The sequence below is a fragment of the Betta splendens genome, chromosome 2 (assembly GCF_900634795.4).
Source record: "Betta splendens chromosome 2, fBetSpl5.4, whole genome shotgun sequence".
NCBI lineage: Eukaryota > Metazoa > Chordata > Actinopteri > Anabantiformes > Osphronemidae > Betta > Betta splendens.
The window spans coordinates 15,250,957-15,274,384 of record NC_040882.2 but is presented as its reverse complement, the minus strand read 5'-3'; the positions used below and the strand labels follow the sequence as shown (position 1 = coordinate 15,274,384).

The following is a 23,428-nucleotide window of genomic DNA, read 5'->3' as shown; positions in this document are numbered from 1 at the left end:
ATCACTCCCAGGATCATAATTCTATTCCAGTGAATTAGCAGGAACCCTCCACCGCGCGCACAAAGGCGCTCGGCGGAGTTGTGGAATTTAATCGCGGCAGCGGATTCTTTTACAGAGCAGCAGCGGGTCGCGTAAATAAGGCCTGACCTTAACAGGGTGAAGGCTAAACGCCGGGTTCCTCCATGTGTGTAAACATGCAAGCTGTTTGTACCGAAACTGGGTTTAAATAGCTGCACGCTCCACCTGCGACCGACCGAACAGCCTCCCTTTTGACTGATGATTCTCATTACGACTCGTGAGTGACTCCATTTATCCCTCATTCACATCTGACTGATTGCATTATACTGCAGCAGCTCAAATAATGACAGGCAGAGGGGTAGGAAGCAAAAAAAATAAAAAAGTGGGGGGGGGTGAATATATAAGCCTAATAAACGCCATGCGGGTGTCAGTGACGATGCTGCACTGAGAGGACTCTTAGGTTTTATTTACGCCCCAGAGCTCGGCGGCGGCAGCAACGCGACGGAATAACAAACAAAACAGGATTTTACAGGAAACACTGCAACTTTTTGCACAGAAAAAAATGATACTACTGTATTATGATGCCTTTTATTGCTCGTAACACTTTTACGCACCCTGCTGAGCTGCCGTGTTGCTACTATTGTATCCACACTCTTCCCCCTAAATGAATGCATTTATTTTACAAGCGAGTGTGTGTGTGTGTGTGTGTGTGTGTGTGTGTGTGTGTGTGTGTGTGTGTTTGTTTTTACATCGTTGTGTGGACCGCAGCATGTTAGCACACTCACAGTGTGGGGACCAAAATTTATGTGGGGACCAAAACCTGGTCCCCACAAAAATTACTTCATTTTCAGTGTAAAGAAGCTCAAAGAAATGCCCTGTCAAATTTTCAGCATGGACCCCATTATACCGGCATTGGACAAAATGTGTGTAAGTGTGCTTAGGGAGGAGTAACTCAGTACTGCCTACTAGGGGCATGTGGTGGTATTGCAGGAACACACACTTGTAGCTTTAGAACACACACTGCGCCCAACTGAGCATGCTCAAACAGCTGGCGGCCATGATGGCTAATATCTAGATTAGCTGCTAACTAGCTAGCTAATTATCTGTAAAACAAATTGACTATAATTGGAACTAGTTGGTGATGTACAACTATATTATTCACAAAGAATTTTAGACTACACTGACTACAGTTTCAGATAAACTAATACACATTATTTTTATCGGTTTACACAAAAGTAGAGGTTAAGGAATTAGCCATTTACATGATATGATTTGCGATTAGCTAATGAGATAACTGGTGGAACAGGACAAGTAGATCTTCATATATAAGAACTTCACAGAAAAAAGTCAACTTATTCTGTAAATGTAACATAGCCATGTTGTTGTAATCAAAACTAATAAGTCTCTATGAAATGCTAGCTAATACTTATCGGACGAAAAATAATAACATGCATTTGTGTATGCTGACATGCCTGGTGGGTGGAACTGGGGAGGCAATACTAAAACATTGTCACCACCCATGCAAGATGCGCTCACTATTCAAACAAGTATCCCTAAAAAGTGTTAGCATAGGACGAAGAGAACTGATTAGTAAGAAGCACATGGTGAAGAAAGAAGCCTCAAACAGACGTGCAACAGGGATATTACTGTAAGGGTAAGTCAAGCCTACAGATATAACCAAGTTAAGTCAACATTAAAACCAATATGATGTTTCTAAAACACTAGTTGTTTATTTTTTTTATTATTTTAGTCCTTTTGGCTAGCTAGCTAGCTAACTAGCTAGGAATGGCATGCTAGCAATGTGCCCAACTAGGTTACCTTTAATTTATTACTTCATCCAAGCATCATGTACTTGATTTAAAACACCAGTTGGGATTCTTTTATTAATAAAAAACGAACTGTAATTAATATCACACAGTTGACATAGTTAGCCCTATTGGTTGAGATTTTTATTGTTATTTAGCTCAGTATACTGTAATTTAGATTGAATTGAAGCTACATTAGATAATGCGGTTAATTTAGGTACCTGTATGACTGTTCTTAGGTTTAAAACTAGCTAACTAACTTACTATAAATCCTATACTAGCTTGTATGTGGTAACTGCAGCCTACACAGCATTAAGTCATATTCCATTGGTTACATTGGTATTTTGAATACAGGAATAACAATGGCCACAATAAGACGAAGGAACACGCCATTAAAAGATGCTATTGCACATGCTACCAGGGCCATTGACAAGGCAACAGAGTTGGAGGTGAAATATATTAACTCTTTTAAAGGTATGATGCTGCATTTTGTTTTCCTAATTACTATTAATAAAATATTATATATCACATTGTAATAAAGGGATCAATTGGCACAGTAGCTGAGTGGATGTAGATACGTAAAGCAAGCATATTTTTATATTTTATTATTTTTAAAAATTGTTTAAAAGAATAATGTAATAACTGTTAAGCTGTGTCTTGAAGCCTAGAGCATATTAATATTACTGAAGATGTAACTATTAATGACATTACATGGTTGTTGTCGTATGAAATAAAAAAATTTTGCATACGCTTTTAGAAGCTTCTAGGTGTGTAATAATACATACATTTATATTCAACATTGTGTTTTTGTATTTTCTAGGTCGAGGCTTGTTTGCAAAGGTCCCTTACCAAAAGGGAGACTTTATAGTTGAATATAGAGGAGAACTAATCAGTTCACAAGAATCTGAAAGGAGAAGGGGGATTTACCATAGTAAATGCACTGTTTTTATGTTTGACTTCTGCTGGAAAGAAAGAATGTGGTGGTAAGAAGAGTTTCTCTTTTGTTCACATTTTAAACAAAGGTGTAACAATGATTTCATAGTGTTTAAGTTAACATGTGGGCATACTGTAGAAAATAATCACCTTACTTGTGTCCTAATAACATTGAACTTTCTAATATTGTCAATAGTTACTGTGTTTATTCAGTAAAAATGTATTTCAGACCAAAATCACTTTTTATATATGAGTCCATACAAGAGTCATGCAATAAACATCAACAGGCCCACGTCCCTTACAAGGAATAAGGGGCAGTGGAACAAGAAAAAATGAACGAGTTATTGTTTCAATCATATATAAGCTAATTATTTATTTTCTATAGACTTTACACTATTTGAGTAAGGAATATCTTGTATTGAACAGATTAACCTGAATAAACTTTAGAAGTAAAATACATTTGAAAATGTCATATTGATGACTGATAATGGTTTAATTTAATTATAAACCTTTATGTGAAACTTAATTTTTGATTCCTATTTTTGAATGAAGTATTGATGCAGCGCAAGAAGATGACAGTCTTGGAAGACTAGTCAATGATGACCACATCTATCCAAACTGCAAAATGAAGAGGGTCATAGCAGAGGGCAAGCCACATCTTTGTCTTTTTGCTCTGAGAGACATTAAGGCTGGAGAAGAAATAACGTATGACTATGGGGGATCTGATTGGCCTTGGAGAAAACAGGTTTGTCACTCTTGAATTGTGTGATGTAGATTAGTGAATGTGTACATATTTGCTTTCATGAGGAGATCGGTGAAGGATTTGTGTTTCTTTTGTGAGATTTATTCTGCTACTGGTTTTTTACTCTGAGTTTCTTTTTTTAAATCAAATGACAGTGATTGCTAATGCTAATACGTTTGAAGAGACAAATACAGGAAAAAAGCCTTTTCTTCAGTACAGGGACAATATACTTAAGCTAAATAACCAGAAGTGTGTTCTGCCACTCTTCAGCTTTCCTTATTCTTAATTACAGTAGTATATTAGCAGACATCTGTGCTAAATTGAAAATTTAATAATCAAATATAACTGACTTTTAGTTGTATACAGAGACTATTTAAGTTGCATCATCAATTGCATGTTTCCTGTATACATGTGCTTCATATTGTGACTGATTGATACAAGTGTTAATGCTGATGTGCTAAATACAGATATTGAATTCATTTGTCAGGCTAAAGTGCAAGAAACTGCATCTGATACACTGTCATCAGATGAGGTTCCTCAGAGTCCTTCCCCCTCCAAGATGCAGGTATTGCTATAACACACAATTACACTTTCTGTCAGGTCTGTAGTTTAGTTTCTAGTGTTTTTCTTTAAAGTCAGTGAACAGAAGTTATTTATAAATATAATCATTATTAACTTAGATGTTTAGATATTTACATCACTTGCAGCACCCTATGTCACATGCATGGTTATTGCACACTTATTTTATGGTTATTGCACTGAGTCATTGTTTTGTGTGACTGGAGAGTTCAGATCAGACACAACCTGGGAGAATAGGCTGACTTTGTGTCTAATGGTTCTGGAGGCTATAGCTCTGTAGCTCCTTTCTGAGCTGTCTTAGGAAGTACAACCTCTGCTTGGACTTTTTGCGGACAGTGTCTATGTGGGGGGCCCACTTCAGGTCCTGTGAGATTGTGGATCCTAGGAACCTGAATGAGACATTGTTATTGTGGATGGTGGGGGGGGGGCAATTCCTTCAAAGTTCACCATCATCTCCACAGTCTTCAGCGCCAACTGGTTCTAACTGCAGCACTGAACCAGCTGCTCAACCTCCTGCCTGTAAGCAGACTTATCACTGTCCTGAAGCAGACCAGTGACAGTCTGTGTACTTCAAGGTGCAGTTGTTTGTGTACAGGGAGAAGAGCAGTGGGTAGAGGGCGCACTCCCGTGGTGTGCCAGTGCTGATTGTGCAGGTGCCAGATGTAATGCCGCCCAGCCTCACCAGAGCTATAGTATGCCTATGGTTTGGCTTCTCTATATCACACACCAGTCAGGTCTGTAGTACTTGTTGGGTCCACGTTAGATAAATAATATTGTGCACATTTCATGTCATGTGAATTTATTGTCCAATGCACAATACAGGTAAATTAACTTGAGCTCACTTCAGTTAATCTCAGTTGTACTGTGGCACACCACAAAATATGTACACTTACTTTGGTGTGGTACTTATTGTACATATTATATAATTCTATATTATATTGCAGATACTGTAGATAGTTAGTATTTTTACCTATTATCAATAGCTAGTAATAGCAGTAGCCAGTAAAGAGAGCAGCACCAGCAGTAGGTAGGAACCTTTGGCACTGGGTCAGTTGCGCCAGGGTGGCTTATGGGGTGGAGCTTCGCCTCGAATCTAGAGGTAATGTGGACGGTGATTTGAGTGTGCCACCTGTTTTCAATGTTAATATTAGATGCAAAACTGCCAGCACAATTACACGTGAAGGGTGAGTGTTATTAGCGTGCTCGTAAAGTTGGATATTTTTTTTTTGTCGAATTTTAAAGATAGAAAGTTTGAGCTGCGCAGGTGGGCGTGTGCCGCGCCGTGCGGCGCCGTTGTCTTTTAAGTAGATTGCAGATTGTCTTGCAGACAAGCTGCTATGTTTAATTGCTTTATGCAGTATTATTATCAGGGCTCCTACAAGCATATTACGTTTATAAGTTTATTACTCCTAATTACAAGCTGAGCTGAGTTTGTTAAACTAGTATCTAAATGTTAGAATTAATGATGGGAAGTCTAGCTCTTTTTTACAGATTTGGCTCGGCTCTCTCAAAAGAGCCGGCTCTTGTGGCTCCTGGTCTGCTCCTAATTTATTATCCCTATTTATTATGTTTTAACCTAATTTAGCGATTATAAATTGTGCGTGTTTCTAAGCATTTGTTTTTGTTCCGTGTTTTCATTAAAGCCTTTAATGCAATTTTCTCTTAAAAAATACAGTTAATGCTTTTTAAAATTTTAATTAAACCTTTGGGTCTTAATATCTGTCAACCTCCACAAAACATTATCTAAAGTATTATAATGTTTTAATTTTACAAAGTGTGCACTCAGGTTTGCCGTCTCAAATATCATTGAAATGCATCTAGATGCTGCTGCTTTTTCGGCCATTTTTACTTATTCCCGACGCGCTTTATTTTAATTCTGGATCCCCGTTTGTCTACCTGTACCACTACACTCGCTGTCTTAGGAGCGTTTGGCCCGTTTACGTCAATCCTCGTACGTGATTGGCCGATTGGTCCGCCCATTATAGTCTCGTGTTTGTGTGTATGGATGTTCAGCAGAGCGGACAAATGGCTGCTGAAGATTCGGCTCTCCCCGGCGGGAGTTGGCTCTTCTCATTTGCTACATTTGCATCGCTGGTTAGAATATAGAAGTGAAGGTTTTGGGCCGTTAACCTCAAGGTTCAACCTCCCTGTATTACACACCTGTCAGGTCTGTAGTACTTGTGGGGTCATACCAGCGTTTTGTTCTGCCACTCTTCAGCTTTCCTTATTCATAATTACAGTAGTTAATTAGCAGACATCTGTACCAAATAGAACCTATCAAATGTAACTGACTTGTTGTTGTAGACAGAGACTATATTGAAATTGCATTGCCACTTGCATGTCTTTTTCCTGTATACATGTGCTTCATATTGTTATTGATTTATACAAGTGTTAATGCTGATATACTAAATACTAATGTTAAATTAATTTGTCAGGCTAAAATGCAAAATACTGTAGCTGATACACTGTCATCAGAGGAGGTTCCTCATAGCCCTTCGTTCTCCGAGATGCAGGTATTGCTTAACCACACAATTACACTTCCTGCCATATCTGTAGTTTAGTTTTTAGTGTTTTTCTTTTCAGTCTGAATTTGGTTTATTTAGTCAAATATGAGCATTGCACAAAACTGGAGATCACATTAGGTCTAATACAAAGTATTTTAAAGCTAAACCTAAAATGTGTAGCACTCTTTGATTTTTGAGTATTCATTCATCATTCATTTGTGGCTAGTCTCTCACACACGTGGTGGGTGTCTTTCTGGGGACCAGTGAGAGTTGTAGTTTGCCTAGATTTTAACCTCTGTATCACACACACCTGTCAGGTCTGTAGTACTTGTGGGGTCCACGTTGGGTAAATAATATTGTGTACATTTCATCTTTGTAACATGAATTTATTGTCTTTAGTTTTATTACACTTGAATGCACAATATGGGCAAACAAACTTGAGCTTACTTCAGTTCATCTTAGTCACACCAACTTTTTGTTTTGCCACTTTTCAACGTTCCTTATTCCTAATTACAGTAGTTAATTAGCAGACATCGGTACCAAATTGAACCTATCAAATGTAACTGATTTGTTGTTGTATAAAGAGACTGTATTGAAGTTGCATCGCCACTTGCATGTCCGTTTCCTGTATACATGTGCTTCATATTATGATTGATTCATGCAAGTGTTAATGCTGATGTGCTAAATACAGATGTTGAATTCATTTGTCAGGCTAAAACACAAGAAACGGGCGCTGATACACTGTCATCAGAGGAGGTACCTCAGAGCCCTTCCCTCTCCCATATGCAGGTATTGCTTTAACACACAATTACACTTTGTCTTGTCTGTAGTTTAGTTTTTCTTTTTTTCTTTTCAGTCTGTTTTATTAATTGAACTTTAGTCAAATACGAGCATTGCTCAAAGCTGGAGATCACATTAGGTCTAATACAAAGTATTTTGAAGCTAAATCTACATGTAAAACATGTAGCACTCTTTGATTTTTAAGTATTCATGGGGACCATTTGTGGCTAGTCTCTCACACACGTGGTGGGTGTCTTTCTGGGGACCAGTGAGAGTTGTAGTTTGCCTAGATTTTGATCTCTGTATCACACACACCTGTCAGGTCTGTAGTACTTGTGGGGTCCACGTTGGGTAAATAATATTGTGTACATTTCATCTTTGTAACATGAATTTATTGTCTTTAGTTTTATTACACTTGAATGCACAATATGGGCAAACAAACTTGAGCTTACTTCAGTTCATCTTAGTCACACCAACTTTTTGTTTTGCCACTTTTCAGCTTTTCTTATTCTTAATTACAGTAGTTTTTATAGCAGACATCTGTGCCAAATTGAACCTATCAAATGTAACTAACTTGCAGATGTATACAGAGACTGTATTGAAGTTGCATCGCCATTTGCATGTCTGTTTCCTGTATACATGTGCTTCATTATGTGATTGATTGATACAAGTGTTAATGTTGATATGCTGAATACAGATGTTTAATTCATTTGGCAGGCTAAAACACAAGAAACTAGCGCTGATACACTGTCATCAGAGGAGGTTCCTCAGAGCCCTTCCGTCTCCGAGGTGCAGGTATTGCTCTAACACACAATTATACTTTCTGTCAGGTCTGTAGTTTAGTTTCTATTTTTTTTCTTTTCAGTCTATTTTATTAATTGAAATTTAGTCAAATATGAGCATTGCTCAAAGCTGGAGATCACATTAGGTCTAATACAAAGTATTTTAAAGCTAAATCTACATGTAAAATATGTAGCACTCTTTGATTTTTAAGTATTCATGGGGACCAGTTGTGGCTAGTCTCTCACACACGTGGTGGGTGTCTTTCTGGGGACCAGTGAGAGTTGTAGTTTGCCTAGATTTTGATCTCTGTATCACACACACCTGTCAGGTCTGTAGTACTTGTGGGGTCCACGTTGGGTAAATAATATTGTGTACATTTCATCTTTGTAACATGAATTTATTGTCTTTAGTTTTATTACACTTGAATGCACAATATGGGCAAACAAACTTGAGCTTACTTCAGTTCATCTTAGTCACACCAACTTTTTGTTTTGCCACTTTTCAACGTTCCTTATTCCTAATTACAGTAGTTAATTAGCAGACATCGGTACCAAATTGAACCTATCAAATGTAACTGATTTGTTGTTGTATAAAGAGACTGTATTGAAGTTGCATCGCCACTTGCGTGTCCGTTTCCTGTATACATGTGCTTCATATTATGATTGATTCATGCAAGTGTTAATGCTGATGTGCTAAATACAGATGTTGAATTCATTTGTCAGGCTAAAACACAAGAAACGGGCGCTGATACACTGTCATCAGAGGAGGTACCTCAGAGCCCTTCCCTCTCCCATATGCAGGTATTGCTTTAACACACAATTACACTTTGTCTTGTCTGTAGTTTAGTTTTTCTTTTTTTCTTTTCAGTCTGTTTTATTAATTGAACTTTAGTCAAATACGAGCATTGCTCAAAGCTGGAGATCACATTAGGTCTAATACAAAGTATTTTGAAGCTAAATCTACATGTAAAACATGTAGCACTCTTTGATTTTTAAGTATTCATGGGGACCATTTGTGGCTAGTCTCTCACACACGTGGTGGGTGTCTTTCTGGGGACCAGTGAGAGTTGTAGTTTGCCTAGATTTTGATCTCTGTATCACACACACCTGTCAGGTCTGTAGTACTTGTGGGGTCCACGTTGGGTAAATAATATTGTGTACATTTCATCTTTGTAACATGAATTTATTGTCTTTAGTTTTATTACACTTGAATGCACAATATGGGCAAACAAACTTGAGCTTACTTCAGTTCATCTTAGTCACACCAACTTTTTGTTTTGCCACTTTTCAACGTTCCTTATTCCTAATTACAGTAGTTAATTAGCAGACATCGGTACCAAATTGAACCTATCAAATGTAACTGATTTGTTGTTGTATAAAGAGACTGTATTGAAGTTGCATCGCCACTTGCGTGTCCGTTTCCTGTATACATGTGCTTCATATTATGATTGATTCATGCAAGTGTTAATGCTGATGTGCTAAATACAGATGTTGAATTCATTTGTCAGGCTAAAACACAAGAAACGGGCGCTGATACACTGTCATCAGAGGAGGTACCTCAGAGCCCTTCCCTCTCCCATATGCAGGTATTGCTTTAACACACAATTACACTTTGTCTTGTCTGTAGTTTAGTTTTTCTTTTTTTCTTTTCAGTCTGTTTTATTAATTGAACTTTAGTCAAATACGAGCATTGCTCAAAGCTGGAGATCACATTAGGTCTAATACAAAGTATTTTGAAGCTAAATCTACATGTAAAACATGTAGCACTCTTTGATTTTTAAGTATTCATGGGGACCATTTGTGGCTAGTCTCTCACACACGTGGTGGGTGTCTTTCTGGGGACCAGTGAGAGTTGTAGTTTGCCTAGATTTTGATCTCTGTATCACACACACCTGTCAGGTCTGTAGTACTTGTGGGGTCCACGTTGGGTAAATAATATTGTGTACATTTCATCTTTGTAACATGAATTTATTGTCTTTAGTTTTATTACACTTGAATGCACAATATGGGCAAACAAACTTGAGCTTACTTCAGTTCATCTTAGTCACACCAACTTTTTGTTTTGCCACTTTTCAACGTTCCTTATTCCTAATTACAGTAGTTAATTAGCAGACATCGGTACCAAATTGAACCTATCAAATGTAACTGATTTGTTGTTGTATAAAGAGACTGTATTGAAGTTGCATCGCCACTTGCGTGTCCGTTTCCTGTATACATGTGCTTCATATTATGATTGATTCATGCAAGTGTTAATGCTGATGTGCTAAATACAGATGTTGAATTCATTTGTCAGGCTAAAACACAAGAAACGGGCGCTGATACACTGTCATCAGAGGAGGTACCTCAGAGCCCTTCCCTCTCCCATATGCAGGTATTGCTTTAACACACAATTACACTTTGTCTTGTCTGTAGTTTAGTTTTTCTTTTTTTCTTTTCAGTCTGTTTTATTAATTGAACTTTAGTCAAATACGAGCATTGCTCAAAGCTGGAGATCACATTAGGTCTAATACAAAGTATTTTGAAGCTAAATCTACATGTAAAACATGTAGCACTCTTTGATTTTTAAGTATTCATGGGGACCATTTGTGGCTAGTCTCTCACACACGTGGTGGGTGTCTTTCTGGGGACCAGTGAGAGTTGTAGTTTGCCTAGATTTTGATCTCTGTATCACACACACCTGTCAGGTCTGTAGTACTTGTGGGGTCCACGTTGGGTAAATAATATTGTGTACATTTCATCTTTGTAACATGAATTTATTGTCTTTAGTTTTATTACACTTGAATGCACAATATGGGCAAACAAACTTGAGCTTACTTCAGTTCATCTTAGTCACACCAACTTTTTGTTTTGCCACTTTTCAGCTTTTCTTATTCTTAATTACAGTAGTTTTTATAGCAGACATCTGTGCCAAATTGAACCTATCAAATGTAACTAACTTGCAGATGTATACAGAGACTGTATTGAAGTTGCATCGCCATTTGCATGTCTGTTTCCTGTATACATGTGCTTCATTATGTGATTGATTGATACAAGTGTTAATGTTGATATGCTGAATACAGATGTTTAATTCATTTGGCAGGCTAAAACACAAGAAACTAGCGCTGATACACTGTCATCAGAGGAGGTTCCTCAGAGCCCTTCCGTCTCCGAGGTGCAGGTATTGCTCTAACACACAATTATACTTTCTGTCAGGTCTGTAGTTTAGTTTCTATTTTTTTTCTTTTCAGTCTATTTTATTAATTGAAATTTAGTCAAATATGAGCATTGCTCAAAGCTGGAGATCACATTAGGTCTAATACAAAGTATTTTAAAGCTAAATCTACATGTAAAATATGTAGCACTCTTTGATTTTTAAGTATTCATGGGGACCAGTTGTGGCTAGTCTCTCACACACGTGGTGGGTGTCTTTCTGGGGACCAGTGAGAGTTGTAGTTTGCCTAGATTTTGATCTCTGTATCACACACACCTGTCAGGTCTGTAGTACTTGTGGGGTCCACGTTGGGTAAATAATATTGTGTACATTTCATCTTTGTAACATGAATTTATTGTCTTTAGTTTTATTACACTTGAATGCACAATATGGGCAAACAAACTTGAGCTTACTTCAGTTCATCTTAGTCACACCAACTTTTTGTTTTGCCACTTTTCAACGTTCCTTATTCCTAATTACAGTAGTTAATTAGCAGACATCGGTACCAAATTGAACCTATCAAATGTAACTGATTTGTTGTTGTATAAAGAGACTGTATTGAAGTTGCATCGCCACTTGCATGTCCGTTTCCTGTATACATGTGCTTCATATTATGATTGATTCATGCAAGTGTTAATGCTGATGTGCTAAATACAGATGTTGAATTCATTTGTCAGGCTAAAACACAAGAAACGGGCGCTGATACACTGTCATCAGAGGAGGTACCTCAGAGCCCTTCCCTCTCCCATATGCAGGTATTGCTTTAACACACAATTACACTTTGTCTTGTCTGTAGTTTAGTTTTTCTTTTTTTCTTTTCAGTCTGTTTTATTAATTGAAATTTAGTCAAATACGAGCATTGCTCAAAGCTGGAGATCACATTAGGTCTAATACAAAGTATTTTGAAGCTAAATCTACATGTAAAACATGTAGCACTCTTTGATTTTTAAGTATTCATGGGGACCATTTGTGGCTAGTCTCTCACACACGTGGTGGGTGATGATGGTACTTCACTTGTCGTTGTAGTTTTCTTCGGGGTTGCCTGCTCAATCTTGCATAGGCATGAAAACTGCCTGAAAACTTTATCCAATGCGCTGAGTGACAAGTTGATTACTGTAGCTCCATGTTGAAAAATAGTTATTCCAGAATAGAAGTTCAGGGTGCTCAGAAAAGACAAGGACACTGCAAGCTAAAGTAGAGTGGAAGCAGAGGAAAAACGACTGCACTCCTCAAGAGGCGGAAGGAAATAAAATTATTCATACCCCTGGCAAATTCTGCCTTAGGTACTAGTATTCAACCTGACCTTAGTAAATAGGAAAAACAATGCAAGTACCGTTATTAAAAACACTTTACCTGTTTAGATTTAAAACTGTACGAGTCATGTGTCTAGAATAGATTCCTTCTTAATTACTCTTCTAACCCTTCACAGAGAATGTGGATGTACATGAGGACAATGACAGTGGAGCAGCATGTGGGTCAGGGTCACAAGGTAAGGATTATTCAAAATGTCATATTTCATATCACACACACGCACATACACACATACATAAATATATATAACCTGACCTTTAGGTTAAAACTGTACCTTTTAGTCATGTGTCTAGAATAGATTCCTTCTCAATTACTCTTCTGCCCCTTCACAGAGAGTGTGGATGTACTTGACGACAGCATCAATGGGGCAGCATGTAAGTCACAAGGTAAGGATTTTTACATTGTCAAAAATTAGTATATTCGGTGGTGACAAATATTGTAAAAGATCAAATCTAATAATTAACCTGAATGAATACACTTGTACTTCACAGTATTTTAAGTAGACCTTGCAAAAATAAATCTAAATCTGTGCCCTCCAACTACTTCCATGGTCATGAAGAGAGAGTTGGAGAGAGAGGAAGAAGTGGTTTATAGTGACATGTTTAGTTTTAGTCATTATATAAGACAAGCTTTCATTATATAAGCAGAGAGAAAGAAAAGTAAACTAGTGTATTTACTGATAGTCCTGGTTCCAAAGTATTGAGTTAATTAACTTAAAGTGTTAATAATAATTTTAAAAAAGTCTAATGCTGCACTTTTTCTATTTAACTTCTTTTTCTATCTTTTCTATATAACAGTATTAGTTACTATACAAATACTGTAAAGGGTAATACTGTCTTCTGTTTTTTTATTTTTAGAGTGTCTGGTTAAATGTAATCAGACTGAAGATGGCAAGGCTACACTGACGGATGTTAGTGATTTAGCACCACATCAAAGTTTCATGGCTACAACACATCATAAGTCACCAAAACAAATAGGTTGGCATATTAACAATTTTAATTTCATTTTTGCTTAGGAAGTATACTTTTCATCAATTCAGATATAGTGTTGTCTTCTCCTTGTGCATTTATAGTCTTCAAATGATTTTTAACGAAGCATTTTTCATATAGAGACCTATACACCAATATTAATTTGAGTTGTGTAATTGTACAGGTCGCCAAGTTTTCAAAAGAAGGAAATGGGAGAATGAAGAGGTACAAGTTGTTGAAAGACATCTGATGCACTTCATTACCTCATGCCGTGTTCCAGGAAAACTTGAAATTGATAAGTGTCTTGGGGTTGAAAATGTGGCGCTGAAAGACAGGGACTGGTTGTCCATGAAGTTTTATGTCAAGAACCGTATAACAGCTTTGAAAAGAAAGGCCTTTGAAACTGGCCTCTGAAACACAGTTCAATAGTAACTGTTCAATTGTTTGTCTAAAGCAGCGTTTTTGTTTACAATGCTGTAACTGAATAATTCTTATATTTGAATGACTACCTTTTTGTAGTATTATTATATTTTTATAAACAAATCTTCTATATCAGAATATGAATCTGATCTTTTTTTTTTTTTACAGAAGTTCAAGGTAAATACCAGTAACTAATGTTCAAATAAAATTATGTGGCTTACACATTTTTTGTCTTATTTTAAGTCCAGGTAAATTCTACTTATAGTGGTCCTTAATGCTAGAAGGTAAGTACTTAATTTTGAATGCATGAATATTTAATGTCAAGTCCACAGTAAGAAACAAAACCTAGACTTTGTGTATTCTGAAGTCCACAGTAAGAAACAAAACCCAGACTTTGTGTGTTCTGGTCCCACTTCTACCTAAAAACCTGACAAGTCCTCAGAAGTCTGGCCCTTGTCAGACGTGGAACACTACTTTGTCTAAATGGTAATTTAAATAGGCAAGCTTGTATATCTCACTATGTGGTTGCTACCTGATTTTTTAGAGTGCTCTACAACCCACAGAAAGGGTGGTTCCCAGAAAGGGGTGCCTTGTCTGGTGATCCCACAATGTAGTATAGACAAGCCTGTGTGTGTGTGTGTGTGTGTGTGTGTGTGTGTGTGTGTGTGTGTGTGTGTGTGAGAGCGGGGTTATACGACAGTGATAAATCCTGCTGCTTAACTCACCCGCAGGGAGACACAGTTTAAACTTGGGAGAGGTGGGTCCGTTATTACATACGCACACATGTATCTACGCTCGCTGCGGCGTGCGGTGGTGCTGGGCACACACGCTGGACAACTCCTGTGGGAACAGCGGCTCCGGCACCAATTCCCAAATTGGGTGCACTGGGATCATGACACTGTGACTGAGAATGAGACATGAGACGCCCCACTGGTGATGATAGCAAAAAGTCATTATCCCGGCCCGTATTAACAGCGTCTACGACAGAGGGCAGGATGAGGCGTTCGGGGACAGACACTGGATGAAAAGCTGCATTAACCCCCACTAACTCACTTTCATCGTCGTTTTCAGATGTAAATAAACAACTCATCTCCTCGGCCGCACCTCATTATTGTGCCCCGAATAAGTTGCAAGAGCAACTGTCGCTCATCAAGTGTTCTTAGTGGAACAGAGGGAATATAAGTTTTATTTTCAACTCACCATTTTGGTTAATTTTCTTCATTTTACTCGATACTACAGTAATTTCTAATGTAAAGTCACAGGCAAACAACAGTAAGAGGGTACACGCACCTTTATGAGCTTTAAGGAACGCTTTAACAGCTCACAACCTGGCGAGCGACGCATTAGTGGCTGATCAAAGAAAGAAAAGAAGTTTTGAGCAGTGTGTGTGTGTGTGTGTGTGTGTGTGTGTGTGTGTGTGTGTGTGTGTGTGTGTGTGTGTGTGTGTGTGTGTGTGTGTGTGTGTGTGTGTGTGTGTGTGAATGCCCAAATTAGAGTGGAGCCCAGATGAAGCTGTCAGCGTCTCTCTAACTACAAGGTCGGGAGGACCCGGGACTCGCTGCCATGCTGTCACATTTGCATACTGCTCCAGCCACGCGCACGCACCCACCCGTCCGCACGGTAGCCGTCACAAACAACACAGCAGGTGTGAAATGCTCGCTGCCGTGTTGTGTCTGAAAGGTGCAAGCGTTCGCCTGCAGGTTTGTGTAAACCTGACCTTTTGGTGCTCGCCACGTCTGTTAGCGCCTGAGGGAAGGGTCCTGCACCCCCCCCCCCCCCACTCTCCTGCCCTCCCGCTTTAATCCTGCTTCATTTAGAGATGAGGTCTTATTAGCTGACAGGCCACGTTGCACTGCTGCCTTGAATCTGCCCTATAGCAGCTCTTACATTCACAAACCTCATGCTTTAAATCTGTCCCAGCTCACACACACGCTACTCACACATTCATTTAAACGCCACTTCCTGTCTACCGGCACGCTGGGTCACACGTGGCGCGGCCCGGTGGAGCCGAATGCAGCGGAGGCCGCACCTTGGAGCGCTCGCTGTCTGGACACATTAGCACGTCGCGCATGAAGACTGCTCCCTGAAACCCACCGGGTTCTGCTGCATTTTTTTTAGCCGCCAACTGTCACGGCTTATTGCTGTCAGGTCCAGTCCCGACGCGTTAATGCAGTTTGATGCCACATTTCCAACAGACTGCTGTTTTTAATTGTCGACGTTTAAGCGCCATATATTTGAAACGTGTGACTGACGGCGGGCGGCTTTTGGGATCAGCCCCTCCATCGCCTGTTCTGTTCAGGGATGCGGGGGATGAAGCCAATTCCAGCTGTCGATGGCTGAGAGGCTGAGCGCACCACGGACCGGCCACCAGTCCATCACAGGGCCACACAGACGCAGGGAAACGAGCCTAACTGCGTGATTCTGGGAGGAAGCCAGAGCAGACGGAGAAAAGCTACTACGCAACAATACATTTAGGCCAACAGTTCTTCACAAATGTAAACAACAGCTACTAGAATAAATCTGAAAAAAGGCCTTTATTAAAAGCAGCATTTAGCCAAAAATATATTGTACTGTAAGGCTCATGTAAAATTTAAACAATATATGTATTTCCAAACACATAATCAATGTTTCCTGCAGAGAAGCATCTAAAACAGCTTAATCACCAGGTTTCACACAAAAAACCTGAAAGCACCTTGCGTGCAAAGCAAAAAGCATTTCCACAGCTTCTGATGTGCAAAACACAACTCTAAATGCAGCGGGCTCTAAACATGTTGTTGATACAGATCTGCATCTTTCAGATTTGCTGTGTATGTTGCGTAACCTCAGCTCTGCAGAAGATTTTCATTTCTAAAAGTAAGACACATGCAAGATCGTATGTCGTATGTCGTATGTCATGCAAACACATACGATCTAAGTTTGTATTTATGATCACTTTCCATGCTTTGTGTTTTACATTCTCTGTCACAGATTCACATATGTTTGAACATGACCCCACAGATGACCGACTGACCTACACAATAATCCTCCTCCCAGCACATCCCAGATCTGTTAACCATCTGTCCCATCACACGATGGATGATGTGTGGTGAAATGTATGCTGTGTGGACGTACTGTATCATCTGTGGGTCTATAACTGAGGAAAGCTCCTGGGACAGAAAGAAGGCAGCTGCTTAGTCTCACACCCATTTAGGCCGCTCTGAGTCACATAGCCAGCATGCTTTCAGGTTCTGGGCCTCCCCCCAGAACCGGCCACCATTGGTATGTGCGGTTTGGTGTTGCCATAGTAAACATGGAAGTAGAATAACCACAGAAAAGGGAGTGGAGGAGGCAATAAACAGAACAGCTGAGGGGATATGTTCAAGGACTTCTCTACAACCATGTCCTAACACGCTATTTCTGAGTGTTTGACGACTACTTGTGGGACTTACGCGTCTTCAAACATTACAGGTCGTCATTAGACAAACACAGGCCTTATCGGCCCGACACGCGTCGCTATCGCCGCTCTTTTGTGTCGCGGCGACAGAAGACGCCGTATCACCGTCCCTCTTAGAGTCTAAACATAATAGGCAAACATCCCAAAGATGCAGCATGGGACAGATTGAGGATCACACAGGCTCTTGCTCTGGGCAAGCTGCAGTGGGAAAAGACAACTGGGAGGAAAGTCAGCGAATCAAAGCCAAGTGGCCCTGAGCAGGAAGTGAGCTACAGTACTGGAGCTGGCACTGGTTGAGATTGTCTATGTCTTGGAAGACGAATACAAGCAGACGTGCTGAGCTAATGCTAATTTTGCCTCCAGGATTTGATAATAAGTTCTACTTATATGAAACAAATGTTGCCAGTTAGGCCAAAAGTCCAGTCAGATTTAGAGCCTACTAACATTTCGTCAATTAACAGTTACGTAATTGACACAGTGTTATTACAAGATGACAAAGGATTAAAGACCACAGAAACTCAGAACATCTGATTCCATTAGTATAGTTTAAACCATATAATGTATACTGTTTTAAACGAGTGTTCAACATCAGATCAATTCAGTCGCTTTGTATAATATGCGGGTAATCACAGTTACCTATGCAAAGCTCTGGGAGTTGATACAGGCAGAAGGAGGGAGTTGGCAGCTAAGTACATCCAGGATGTGCTGTTCCTCCAGGCTCTGTAGGATTGGACCACTGCCACCTGCCAAGGCTTCCCCTGGAGAATGGATGTTTTTCAGCTACGAGGATGATTTTGGCAGCGCGCACGCTGATGAACACCCGAGTAGTATGCTTTTGTGTGTGCGGTAACATTGTATTGTTGTAGAAATGCGCCAAAGAGACGAAGACAATCAGAGCACTTAATTACCCACAATGCTAAGTTAAGCCATATTATTATACGTGGTTGTAAGCACTGAATAAATAGCATGGACGGAAACGGTTTGGCAGGCTCCTGGTGCAGCGTAATGAAAGACGAGGAACGCCTCGGGGGCAGAACCACGACCAGGAGGCCAAGTCCCACACGCTGTACAGCAGGAGGTCCTGGGGGCATCGTGAGTGATGTCATAAAATTGATGTAGTGGTTGTCACATTTCATAAGACTGCGCTACACTACCATCCTACTGTAAGATGCCTTTGTGCCACTGTGTCTGGAAACAAGGAGGTGTATCGACCTGAAGCTGAGTGGAGCGCTGCTAGGAGAAACAAACACACGCACACACAACAAGACACGCGGGAGAGCTTTGCATGCACACTGGTGTCTGCGGAGGCAGGGGGCATGCTGTGGATGGCAGAGAAACACGGGGAACAGTTTGGAGCCATTCAGCTGACCTTGAGGTGCCAAACTGGCGAATCCTAGAGGGCTGACCAAGATCCAGAACATTTTAATCAGTGCTGCTACAAGATGCAATGGGCCAGTTGAATTTTGTACTTGTATTGCCTCGGATTGTACTGGAGAGCATCCCCACAAATAAAGAAAGCCCTTAACCTTCACGCACACACCGTGGAGGGGAAACGGCCTTGTGGCACCTGCTTAAACAGTATAATGGGTAAAATATATGAACTGGTGCAAGAAAGAGGGAACTTTGGGAATTATGCGTTCACTGTAAAATCAGGGAAAGTAATAACATCTAACAGTTTTCTGACAATGGCATTGGAGAGAATACATCAGACCTCCCAAACCTGCTTTGCTGGTGACGTCACAATTCCTGTACAGACATGTGACCCTCAGGTACTGTTTGACCCCATCACAATGTTTGTCTTCTGTGCTGGAAATAAATCAGTAAATCCAGTTTTGCTATGGATTATTGCTTAAAATAATTAGGATAAAATAAAGGTACTAATCTATAGCCAAATGCTACACAGGAACTGAAGAGGCCTTAGAAACTATTTCCTTCTTTAAAACTAAAGGTCAAGCCTCTATTGCCACTGAGATTTATTAAAACTGCTAATGTTAAGAGCAGAGCACCGTTTTGCATTTCTTCTGCCTCGATAATTGTGCAGTTTTAGGGGCAATGGGTGAAAACCACCACGTGATCAATTGAGCACGAGGGGCTAACTTCTATCCGCATCACTATAACTCTGCTCCACGGCCAGCCGTGTGCACACACAGTAGCAGCACAGACGAGCACGAGGTAATCTCCTGAAATAGGGTCCGTTTTATGTTGGCCGTGTCCGAAGAAACACATTAAACACCGCAGAGATCCCGGTGGCGCCTTATCTACACTATTACGGTGTTAGCAAAGGCGTTTCGCTGCCACGTCCCTGCCTGTGTGCGTGTCAGGTGAGGTGGTTATCGGCAGCGCTAACAGTGTGGACCTTCTGTGTCCCTCTGTATCCGCTTCCACATCGGCCTGCTTAGGACAACGCTCCCCGGGCTAAACCCTGCGCACCTCTTGCAAGCACACGCTTGTGGACGACTCCCACATGTTCGGTGAGAAACGCGATGAAGAAGTCCGCAGCTAGAAAGAAGCTAAAGCCAAACTCAGTGGCGTAAGAGGAAGAGGAATGAACAATGAACAACCACATATGTGACTGGAAGGACGGTTGGGAGAACAAAAAAAGGAGCAGGGAAAGAAGTAAGGTGAGCGTTAGCTTGTTAGCTAGTTAGCTAGTTAGCTAGTGTATACAATGAGAGGCCAGAAAGCTCAGGCAGTGGCTCTCTGCAAATGTATAATAGTTCTTGATTTCCCACTTGAAAATCATCATTTCATTATTTTCTGTATTCGTTTACTGTACACAATGCTCAATACAGGGAGCTTCACCTAAAAAGACTCTGTGACATGAACCAAATCATTTAGGGATTAAAGGCAGACCAGCTGCCAAAACCGACAATAACATGTGACCCTTTGTTCTTATGCTACTTGCTGAGGTTATCGGTGTGACACGGAGATAAGCAGGCCCAGACCCCTACAGCAATAACACCCAGCTGCCCCTCGTGCTGTCTCTGAGCCAGAGGCCAGGTGGCATCACCACAAATCATGTCCTCGCCAGCACGTAATTTAAAATCGCACCAGGTCTCGAAAAGAGCCGCTTGTTTTCTACGAAACCTGCCAATAGAAGCGAGATAATTTCACGCTTCGAGTGGCTGAAATGAGGAGTAATTCTCCGCGAGTATCATGATGTCACGTAATTTAACAAAGTGCTTGTACCTGGATTGAAACAAAATGACTTTTCAGGATGTACCTGTTTTATTCGACCACGACTCTACGTCCACTTCTGATTCTTTCAAAGGCAACTAAACACATTAGAAAAACATCTCTGTGCCAGACTGTGACGGCTACATTGCAGCAGTGCATTCCCGTAACGACGACACAAAGGGCTGGACGTAGTGCGGAAGATATCCAGCTTTGAAGGGAAGGCCTTGAATTTGAAGATATCCCTCATTGTCTGAACTCACAGTCTAGCACTCCATTCTGCGTAACGAGTGTGTTTTTTTTAACCTCTGGGGCACCCTTATCCTCTTCCAGCTTCTCAGTAAATTAATTACCACATGTTAATTACAGCCAGTACACCTGAGCCCTCAGGCTGCCGGGGCAGGGGTTTAATCAAACACTAGTGACAGTCATTAGCTTCATTATTAAGCCTCTGAGAGTCAAATACCGCTGGAGAGTCCATGGGAGCTGCCTCTATCTGGTCAAGCCAAGGCCTCAAAATGGGCCCCACACACATCGCTCGCGTAGGATGTGGGAAAACGGTGCCTTTCCTGCAACTCCTGAAGGTGTTGAGGTGGCACTTGGTCAAAGACCTTTGTTTTCCCATTTTCTGAGTAATAAATCACCCCTTTGCACTTGTGCAGTGACAGCTTTTACATCCCTGAGGTAACAGATTCCTCATTCGCCAATGCCCGGCACAGTTGCACACAGTTTGCGCACGTTATACTTTTGCACAATACAGTACATTTTACATCCACGTGGACGCTGCGTCTGCACGGTCTGATTATGATTAGCATATTCATACTGTGAGAGCGGCGTCAGGACTGTCCAGGCAGATAGCGTTGCCTCTTTTGAAATGCAGGTGTATTATTCATGTCAGAGACTCCCCCTCTTTTTAACATCCTGCTCCTCTCCCCCTCTCCTCCCGTCTCTCTCCCGCTCACTCGTCTCTCTCAATCTCTTCAATTGTCACAGTCGACTGCTGCTATATTCCAGTTTTCACCTTCAGGCGCACGCACTGAACAACTAAACAATTTCACCATTTACATGCATGGAGGGATACAGTATCATTCATATGCACTTTCACTTTCCTGCCGTCAAACGCACACCGAGGACACGCTGCTGCGCGAACGCGTCTCGCTTGGATTCACACTCGGGACGAGCCTCCGTTCATGACAAGTTGTAATCAGTGTTCCGATCAAGCACCAGGAATTCACATCTTCCCACCAGTTGGGTGTTTCTGTTTCTGCTGGACACTGCCACACTACAACCTCCACACTGGCTGGGAATGGAAATTCTTACATCTTCAACGATAAAAAGGAAAACGCATCCTTTCCTTTAGGAGACAAGGGACGACACTCTTGTGAATTGGTTGTTGTTGAGGAGGAGGCAGGCAGAGAACCCAGCAGACGAAGAGCTTCCACCCACATAGCCAGCCCACACTGATAATGTAATAAAGACATTGAATAGGCTGAAGATGTGTCACTTTCATGATCTACAGTTTTTGCCCTTGAGGTGTTTTCATGTTTTGGGCTCAGGGAATAAAACTGTCACTTTACACAACTTCCCATTACACAACATGTAGGCGAGGACATTTTTGGCAGCTAAACCAACTGAGGAATTCCCTGTTACATCATTATATCACGCCGAACCAACCTTGATGAAGGCATGCAAAAATGTCTTCAGCATTTCTGGAGGTCATTCCCCAGGTGCCACGAATGCAGCTTGGCTCAGATACAATGGCCCCAAGCACACCTGTGCTAATTACAGTTGTTACCAGACAGGTCGGCTTTTAAGGGCTGAACGGTTTGAGCCTCTACAAAGAGCCATTGTCAGAAGGAGAGCTTGCCATGGGGGATTGAAGGAGCCTTGTTCTGGGAGATGGCAGCTGCCACCACCCCTCCCTTTTTAAACAGGTCCCTGTGGTGCCCTACAAAATGCCCCAATGGCCTCAGCATGAACCACGGTGCTTCAATGGAAGTAAAGAGGTCCACTCAGTAGATTTGATGGGATGATTATTGTCGGACAAAGCCTATGTAGGCCATAGAGTTCTATTACCCTAAATTACCATAAACAAAGTTACTCCGTTGCGCATTTACAATCATCTGACGAACTACTTGTTCTGACCAGCTGTAAAGTTTAGCTTTGAAAATATAGAAGGCCTCCCTTACCCTAACACAAATAATATCCTGGTACCAAACTCAATATTTAACAAATGTGCTGGTACAAATTATGTTTACAACAGTTAAGCAACCTTTAATCAGGCAGCAGCATTAACAAGCATGCTTTTATTTCTATATTCTTTTTGTCCTTTATTCAAGTTCCCCTGCCAAATATATAATGAAATTAAACATTAGTAGGAGCGGCTTAATTTGTAAAATGACATTAGCGTCACTATAACACAAGTGAGCTGATAGATTTTGTGACAGTTAAAGGTTTGTTTTGGAAATGAAAGATAAATATATTTAGTAAATATTAATAGATGATGCTTGGACTATGGTGAAATAAAATTCTCTACATGCCTCAGTTCTACCACTGGGACAGATTGTGATCCAGTAAAGATAAGAAGCGTTTAATCAACAGCATGACTTTGAAGTTGAAGTGAAGTTCTGTCATACAGTACATTTACTGTTCCAGCATGTAAAGTATATGATTTGATCTCTAAAGCAAAACGCAACCATGTTTCATGGTTGTAGCAAACAGTTTGGATCCTTTAATAATACTAGAGGCTTCAGTAGAACATGCAATTTAAGCTAAAGCTAAGTAACCTG

The 23,428-nt window shown here is 40.6% G+C and overlaps 2 protein-coding genes across 15 annotated transcripts in view; one reads left to right on the top strand and one right to left on the bottom strand.

The window, feature by feature from the left end:
- sorcs2 (sortilin-related VPS10 domain containing receptor 2) overlaps positions 1-23,428 on the bottom strand; it is a 183,921-nt gene that overhangs the window by 141,204 nt on the left and 19,289 nt on the right. The window lies entirely within an intron of this gene.
- Positions 698-14,256, top strand: LOC114849331 (uncharacterized). 8 transcript variants are annotated; one of them, XM_055505821.1, is made up of 17 exons: positions 699-1,672; positions 2,178-2,297; positions 2,644-2,806; positions 3,309-3,501; positions 3,986-4,063; positions 6,513-6,590; positions 7,293-7,370; positions 8,079-8,156; positions 8,867-8,944; positions 9,652-9,729; positions 10,437-10,514; positions 11,223-11,300; positions 12,011-12,088; positions 12,763-12,822; positions 12,977-13,030; positions 13,502-13,621; positions 13,797-14,256. In XM_055505821.1, exons 2-16 carry the CDS (start codon positions 2,186-2,188, stop codon positions 13,547-13,549), a joined length of 1,332 nt encoding a protein of 443 aa, XP_055361796.1. In that variant the 5' UTR covers positions 699-1,672; positions 2,178-2,185; the 3' UTR covers positions 13,550-13,621; positions 13,797-14,256. The 8 variants fall into 8 exon arrangements, with proteins under 8 accessions (XP_040925303.1, XP_055361796.1, XP_040925301.1 ...); XM_041069369.2 differs by lacking the exon at positions 8,079-8,156 and having other exon boundaries at positions 698-2,297; XM_041069367.2 differs by lacking the exon at positions 7,293-7,370 and having other exon boundaries at positions 699-2,297.

What these genes read in the sequence shown, in the direction of transcription:
- LOC114849331 (XM_055505821.1), top strand. Translation starts at nt 2,186, where the DNA reads ATGGCCACAATAAGACGAAGGAACACGCCATTAAAAGATGCTATTGCA. An exon ending in TGGAAAGAAAGAATGTGGTG is followed by an intron (nt 2,807 to 3,308) that starts GTAAGAAGAGTT and finishes TTTTGAATGAAG; the next exon opens with TATTGATGCAGCGCAAGAAG. An exon ending in CTTCCCTCTCCCATATGCAG is followed by an intron (nt 12,089 to 12,762) that starts GTATTGCTTTAA and finishes AACCCTTCACAG; the next exon opens with AGAATGTGGATGTACATGAG.